Consider the following 8,870-nt stretch of genomic DNA (forward strand, 5'->3'; position numbering starts at 1 on the left):
TTCAGTTTTGATTGTGTACCATTTGGTATTTACCCATCTACCAACCTATATACACAAATATAATATACAAGATACAAATATTATAATTGTATTTTTTATCAATTTTGAGAGTCTGCAACATACATCTGATTTTATAAAGATCGAACGATTAAAGGTATGATGTATATAGTACATAAATCATATTATGTTGTTTCAAAACTCATACTTATGTCTCAGATGGTCTTGGGAAGTATTAACCCTTCCCAGCAATATATGATTTGTGCTAACTATACATCTGCAGTTATAGCGCCGTCTGTAGATTTCCCTTAAAAAGTTGATTTATATACTTTGGGTCTAGCATTTTCTTAAATATTTTTTATTGCATTGTACAGCTTGAAAATGCTGCAGATCGCAAAAGACCCGAACACGTTGGGCAACGTCCGCTGGGAGTTGGCCGTGTGCATGTTTGTCGTATCCATCGTCGTGTACTTCAAACTGTGGAAGAGCACCGAGTCGTCCGGCCGCGTACTACACCTGACCGCCACTCTGCCGTTCGCCATGTTGGCCGTGCTGCTGGTCCGGTCACTGATGCTGGATGGCGCTGAAATCGGTCTCGAATATTTCCTCTTTAAACTCCGCTGGGAACTACTGTTGGACTCGAAGGTAAGTCAATTTCAACCACGCTACAGTATAGGGTGATACTTTTAAAAGTACATAAACACTCATTACATTGAAAATAATTTAGTACCTACCTAACGTTTATGAAAATAATTTTTTTACATAATACGAATTCAATAGACGAAACAAAAAATGAAAATAATTTTAGTTTTTATGTACTTAAAAATTATTAAAAAACTATTCTACTTCGGGATAATACATTTTTTTACTTATAATCAATTTATGTTGTTTTTATTAATTAAAACAATTATTCTTAGAATAATTTTAAAAAAAAGTTTGTGTGAGAATGAAATGTATGACTGTGTAATCCATTTATAAAAAGATGCTACATAGTAATAATTTTTGAGAAACACTAAGATTTTGTGAAAAACGGAAAAAATAAATAGCTTTAAAAAGGGTAATTCAGCTTAAACTTAAAAAAACCTTTTAAAAGAAAATAATAACGATAACAATATTTAAAAATATAATTGTCCTTAAAAAATGTAATTTAATAATAATTATTTCAAATTGTGTAAACAATTTTCTGTGTATTACATAACCCGGCGAAATAGTATTCAGCGATTTAAGTGGTAACACGTATTATACGAATTTGATGACCGCGAATACGTATAGTAGGAAGCTAAAAACCCGGTAACAGTATAAACTCATTTAGCGCGATATTTCCAGTTCGTCATCATAGGTCACTATATATTATATAGTTTCATATTGGTTTTCGTCGAACTCTTCCTCACCCATGACACCATAATAAGTCCTGCGTATTTTTTACTTATAATGTCCTATTCATTAATTTTTCTCTCCAATACCAGTCTAGACGTTATTTTCACCGTAGAAAGCTAACAAAAGAGCAGGATAAAAAGAGTATTAGATACAATGATACAGATAACCTACCTTCCTATATACATATATGCGTGCAGGCGCTCGTGGTATATACTATATATGTACCCGCGCCATTCCACCTCACATAGTCAGACGACAGCAAGGTCATAAACTCATAATAGTTATTATTCTAATATTTATAATTGTAATATAATATAAATATAAATTATGGAACGATGACGCGAGGAAATTTGTTTTCGACCGCTAAATCCATTCGATGAACTTTATTCTACTACCCGTCATCAACGGTTCATTCCCCATTTAAGAAGTCATCGATTCTTTCGATCGTCGAGTGTGTTAATATTTACTGTGGTAGTCGATATTCACAATTAAATTTATCAAGTACGTCAAATACGCTTTTATTATTATGATTAGCATCACAGCAGACGTCAATCGTCATTTATTTTATTATTCTGATCGTAAAATATTATTGTTGCCCACGTCAAATATTACTATTGACGAATATCCGTGATTTTTTGTAAGGTATACAAAAATAATTAAATGTAGGTACCTATAAAGGTAGTCCGGTAAATTATTCTTTTAAACTTGTTGCTATGTATAATTATGTAAATAATTAGTAAATATTTTTCCAAGTCAAATGAAACAAATAAAATGCTAAACAACTTCCAATAACAACAGCATACAATTATTACGACCGTGACAAAATAAATTAGAAAACTATATACATACTACAAATGTTTTTTTTTATACGTCAACATACAAATATTTAAAATCTCAAATCGCTGTAAAATATACCCTGATAATTGAAAACTTCTTGTTATACATATAAAACTTTATAAAGGTCGTAAACTAAAATAGTAAATTGTTTTGTAAAACTCAAATAAATGTTAAGTGCTGTATTATTTTCCTCGTGGGAATATGCATAGATAAATGTTTAAGAACGAAACTTTTTATAATTAGTCGATGTTTGTTATCTTGTGAACGTTATATACGCATGTTTGATGTTTTGATTTGAGTGTATGTGTAAACATTGAATATTTTGCATCGAATAATGACCTTAAAATTCAGACGTCCGTGATAAGACCTGAGTAAATAATTTACATTATTATTATTAATCCGAATGCGTGATAAATAACATAAATGTTATATATTTATACCAGCGATTTAATAAGCAATTATAAATTAGACTAGATAACCTGGTATCCCTGGTATTAAACATGTATATTATTATTATGCCTATCCGGTAATATAATTATATTAATATGTTGGTAGACAAGTCATCCTTGAAACTTGAGATGTTTAGAGTTTATCATATCTAGATTAAAATAATATCTGTAAGTAGTAATATATTTCATGAGAATTTAAGATATAAAACCACTTTAAAAAAATCAATTTAACAATATTATAATGTCAATTAATTTTATTAACGCAATAAAATTTTACTTTTCATTAACCTTAACATCTTAATTTTAAAATTTTACAAACTATAAAATATATATAACCACACGACACACAAATAGTAATACTGTTTTGTATACATACATATATATGTTGTATAACATAGAATATTGACATATATACATAAAATTAGAATTCATTTTTTTATTAAGTAATATATATATCTAATTATATTTTGTTTAATATAATTATACTAGAAATTCACTATAAAGAGAAAAAACATATTATTAAGAATTTTCAATGGATATTTTAGACTATAAAAAAAAAAAAATGTTATAATTTCATAGCATACATTAGTTCATGTTGAAAAATAATTTAGTTTTAAAATAAATCAATTTATAAATTATCACAAACAACTAACAATGTAACAACTACACATCTTTAAAAATGTATGTGTTTAAATATATCTATTTAAATTTCCAAGGACTTGTGCCTTACAGTCAAACTTTACTTAACATTATTTAAATATATTATAAAGCTTTAAAATTTCGTTGAATTTACATATTTTAACGTGACGTTTAAGCAAAATATGTATTATCTGACATACAAACTGGTGGTTTTTTAACGAATACGCGTTATTTTAAGTAAATTTAACATGAGTATTTTAAAGTTATTATTCTAAATTTTTACAACTTTTAGAATTTATTGTGATTTAACTGATAATCGTTTTTATTGCCTTGTTTATACTCTTATTATATTAACGTTTTGTACATTTCCCATAAATATTATCTTCTATCGATAATTTTAAATATTTCAAAATTGCAATAAATGTAACATTATGATTTGTATTACATAATAGTGACTATACAGTTATTTATATACAATATACATATACTACTTACCAAGAAGTACGTCATAATGTTATATAGTATAGACTATAGACAGTATAAGGAAAATATTAAAGTTACTTGGGTAATATCAGTACTAAAATCATAGTATTCTGTAAAAGCATACCAATAATTCTTTTAGATAATCCATAAAATAGTATGTATTATACATGTATGACATATGCCAATAGAGAACTACATTTTCATGTATCATATCTACTGCTCAGAACAGAGTTATATTCTGTTATATTATTTTTCTTTTTTCTTTTATTTTATTCCAGAATTCACGCCAAAAGAAAATTATGTTCCTATCTAACTTAAACAATTTAAACAGTTTGATTTGTCCATATTTTAAATTTACGACAATAATATATTTTATATTACTTAGGTATGGGTGAGCGCCGTTGGTCAAAACCTAAGCTCCATCGGTATCGCTTTCGGTCTGGTTATTTCGTTCTCTTCGTACAACCGTTACAACAACAATATAATGGTGGATACGGTGACCATATCACTCATAAACGGCGTGTCGAGTTTTGCCGTGGGGCTATTCACATTCGCTACTTTAGGTAGCATGGCCAAGGAATACGGAAAATCCGTGGAAGAAGTACTACCGGACGGTAAATAACATTATAATAATAACCAGGGCTCAGAAGTCATAACTTATAGCTCTAAAAAAGGTTGTTATAAGCGCAATAATATGCTCTAAACAATATTTATATAAGTGCTTAATATGCACTAAAAATTATAAAATATGCGAAAAAACATTTGTAAAATAAAAATTATCAAGCTTTTATTATTAAGAAAAATGTTTTAAGGCTACGGAATTGAAAAAATAATAATAATAAATATGCAAAAATATGCAACATTAAATTTCGTATTTAGTTTCTTAGTTATCTGAAACAAATTTATAGCTCACTTAGGTATCTCTAGAACCTCTCAAAAAAAATATGCAAATGCTAGAAGTTATGAGCCCCGGTAATAACCAATTAGTTACCTATTAGTTATTACACAAACTAGTATAAAGCGCCAGTTGCGTGTTACTAAGTACTTAAAAATAAACTTACTCAAAAAAACGTTTCAACATAAAAATTCAAGGATCCTTAAAAACGCGAAAACTCGTTAAATCGTATAACATTATTGATTATTATGCCGATAATACAAAAAATGGTTATTGAAATAAAAAGTTATTTTATACGCTGCGTATCGATAAAGTGTTAAAAACACGTATGTTATAAACTAACGCGTTTAATTTAACTACTTAACAATAAATCTTGCAATAAGTGACTTAAAAACGAGTAATGATAGTTTATTACATGTTTATAATTATTTTATACGTATATTGTATTGCGCAGGTCCAGGAATCGTGTTCATTCTATTCACAAAAGTGCTATCCAGTATGCCATACTCAACGTACTTATCGATGTTACTGTTCTTCATGATGTTTTGTCTGGCCCTGAACAGCGAGGTAATTTGGCATAATATTATCCATACCAATGCTGTGTTAGCCTGTGTGCCACACCGCTTATATCTATCATTATTAATTTATTTTATAATATCCTTGTAGTATGACGTGTAATTTCCGTTAAAACATCTGCAAGAGTAATGCAATCCTATCAAGGAGTTTGATGCACACAAATCGCAACCTCCACCAATCAAGGGGTTAAAAAAACACACGTATAAATTAATAGGAGTAGGGAGGGGGTTGTGAGTTTTAACTCATGCTGAAATCGCTTCTAAAATTATTGAGTACCATAAATAACCAGATTAAATTTATACTTGTGAACTATAATAACAAATTGAGTTTTATTTTATTTTGTTTTAGTTTTATTTTTCATACGAATAGTTTGTCTTACACCCTTCAACATTTTAACCTTTGGATATCTTTGCCAACATACTTATTCGAAGTTGAACTTACTAATATATTTTACGGTACAATGTTACATATTTTAAAGATTTGAATATACTCGTTTATGAAGATCTTTAGGAAAATAATCACTACAATTTTATCAATAAACCTTAACTATGTTTATAGATATTGCGAGATTCTTATAAAGCCCTTTTCAATGACAATTGAAACGTCGACCACACATTAGCGTTGCAATGAACGCTAATATTTCCATGAAAATATAATAAGTATTATTATTTTGATTTCAGTTCGCCATCGTCGAAGTCATCGTGACGTCTATACAAGATGGATTTCCGCGCGCTGTCAAAAAATATCTAATCTGTCACGAACTATTGGTCTTGGTGGTCTGCTGTGCTTCGTTTCTACTCGGACTTCCACTTGTCACACAGGTGTGAAAAGCGTAATATTTTTCAACTATTTTCGTGTAATTGTAGCGTACTAACACAGCAAACTGTTTATACAAACACGTAATAATCATTTGCATTTTATTGATTGTTTCATCAATTATTTGCTTTACGTGTTGTTCACAGGGTGGTACATATTTATTCCAAATAATTGACTATTACACTTCTACGTGGTCGGTGATTTACATTGCTTTTTTCGAAGTGATCGCAGTGTCCTGGATGTATGGTGGTAATAAAATGGCAGCGGACATCGAAAGAATCACGGGAACAAAACCACTGTGGTTTTTCAAATTCTGTTGGTACATCACTACTCCTCTTTCACTGATGGTAAATTTTATTTAAATAATTATCATATTGTCTGGTATTCAATGAAATATATTCCTATATGGTCGCCACAAACCTACAATCCTCTTCATGAAATTAAAAAAATAATTCTTAATTTATCCGTTTCTTATAATACACATAAGTTAAAAAGAAGATTTATATATAATATTATAACTTCATTTGTAATAAATATCGATAAAATAGTAGCTACCTAAATATTTTCCTTTCTGTCTAAATTACACGTGATGACATGTACGTCGAATTACGATCAGTTACAAGTCTAGCAGTGTATAACGATTTGATTTATCGATAATGTTTTTTTTCTTGTTCTATTAGTTTGTATGGGCTTTCAGTTTAACAGACTATGAACCACCCACCTATATGAATGGCACTCGAAGCTTTCCCACTTGGGTCCACATGATAGGGTGGTCCATGGTTATGATCTCATTGGCATGTATACCCATCATGTCTGTTTATACGTTCCTACATTCCGAAGGAAAGACATTTTACCAAGTAAGTTGAAGAACAACAATACTAAATTTAAATATTATGATACGATTTGTTGAGAAAAAAATGTATACGACTTAATTTTATACAACACAGAGTTCTAACTTTTATTATATGTATGTCTTTTTAGAAACTGAACAGATCAATAAAGCCCCGATCAAATGATTTTGGTGAGTTGCCAATGGCGTCGAAAGACAACTTAAAAGAAATGGCCACTTTGATAGAATGCAAAGCACCTCAAATACCACCTATTATTGTCTTCCCGGAAACTGTTAAAAATAGTAAATATAATAATTTATGATTGTATACCAACGTTTTTTGTTGACAATTATTCCCTAAATGTTTTTTTCACAAATAACGATTCATATATAATTTTAATTCTAATATATTTTCATTGTAACACCACACACACAACACACACACACATTCCATACACCATCTATTATAATACGATACACTCAACAAGTACAATTCATTGTACAATACATGTTTAACTGAAAATTTGTGTATTTTTATTTTATATTAAGTTTAACAAAAAAAACTTTTACCTTCTTTATTTTTTGTATCATGATAATATTATGTGGTTATACTAATCTATTTTGAATTCTGATGCTCATTTTAAATTATTAACGATACGAGTATTGAAAATATTACCAGCAAATAAAACGAATTTACCATTTTACAGATTAGAGTGTTTTTTATTTTTATAATACAACTTTGAATTGATTAATTCAAATCATTCATTATAACATGTGTAGATATAGTAGTATATCCGTAATCGTAGATACTACTTGTCTACTGACACTTCAAATCGTATTGCTATAAAAGTTTACGGTAGTAAGGTCTAAAGTACATCGAAAAAATGGGTTTCCAGTAAGTCTATCAAAAAAAAAAAAAAAAAATACAATTATTGATAAACATGCATTATATAAATACAAGTCCAAAAACTTCGATCAATAAGTATAGATTTAAACTAGTAAATAACGTAACTCTTACTAATCGAAAGAAAACAGATTAATTTCGTAATTATAATAGTTGATGGCAACTTTAACAAGTAGATACAACTATTGTGCTGTATAAGTTATTATTAGTAGTGTTATCCCATCGATATTGTTGAAGGTTTACTAAGCCGCAAATGTGTCTGACCATGTAGGCAGTTTTACAAGAGCTTTAGATAGTGCTGTACTCGACATTTCAGTAGTCACCTACAATAATTTATAGCTTTTCAACAATTAATAAATTGCCTATTATTTTTTATTATTTATTAAAACCATTCCGAATTCTTTATTTGATAACTGAAAAACGCATTAGCTAATCATATAGTCGCGCACACCGTTAGAATTACGTCAGTATAATAAATTATTCAGTGTAAAGACGTCCACACACTGGATTAGTTTTGGTCGAAAACTTTACAAATGGAGCATTTGCAGCAGATCGACCTAAACCGTGAATTTTTGATGAATGCTATCGGCAAAAACAGCCACACATTACTAACTTGTGGCTAAGGTTTAATCTTAAAACTAAAGGAAGGTGGGTCCAATTGACAAGTTGGATTTAAATTTTGTAATTTATTCTTTTTAATATGTAATTACTTTATTTTGTATGATCAATTTACGAACTCAACCTACATCCCTTCGTCGTTGGTTGATATTTACTGTGCGCAGCACTGTTACGCGTTGTCATTTTATTATACGAACGATATTTTATTCATGTAACAATGTAACAAGTTGACGATAGTATTATTGTTATTTATTCACCTACCGTTAGTAGCAATTATAATACGTCGGCAAGTATTTAATATTTAAAAAGTACTATAATGCATGTTAAGTGTACGCCCATAACAAATTCTTCTCATGACGAGGTGATGATATAATTTATATTGCAAATCGGTAGTTGTACTACATGTCTTGTACGTAAGTACGACTCTCCAAAATTGTCGCCGTTCCCGGC

The 8,870-nt window shown here is 29.2% G+C and overlaps 1 protein-coding gene across 1 annotated transcript in view; it reads left to right on the forward strand.

Annotated features, from left to right (window-relative positions):
- The window catches only part of LOC113551263 (sodium- and chloride-dependent GABA transporter ine-like), a 29,980-nt gene extending 22,376 nt beyond the window's left edge, over positions 1-7,604 (forward strand). The window contains 7 exon segments of the mRNA XM_026953404.1: positions 372-642; positions 4,168-4,396; positions 5,132-5,244; positions 5,934-6,074; positions 6,216-6,416; positions 6,750-6,926; positions 7,051-7,604. Coding sequence (XP_026809205.1) covers positions 372-642; positions 4,168-4,396; positions 5,132-5,244; positions 5,934-6,074; positions 6,216-6,416; positions 6,750-6,926; positions 7,051-7,221 — 1,303 coding nt within the window. The 3' untranslated portion in view covers positions 7,222-7,604.
- The last annotated feature ends 1,266 nt before the right edge of the window (positions 7,605-8,870 follow it).

The sequence above is a fragment of the Rhopalosiphum maidis genome, chromosome 2 (assembly GCF_003676215.2).
Source record: "Rhopalosiphum maidis isolate BTI-1 chromosome 2, ASM367621v3, whole genome shotgun sequence".
Classification (NCBI taxonomy): domain Eukaryota; kingdom Metazoa; phylum Arthropoda; class Insecta; order Hemiptera; family Aphididae; genus Rhopalosiphum; species Rhopalosiphum maidis.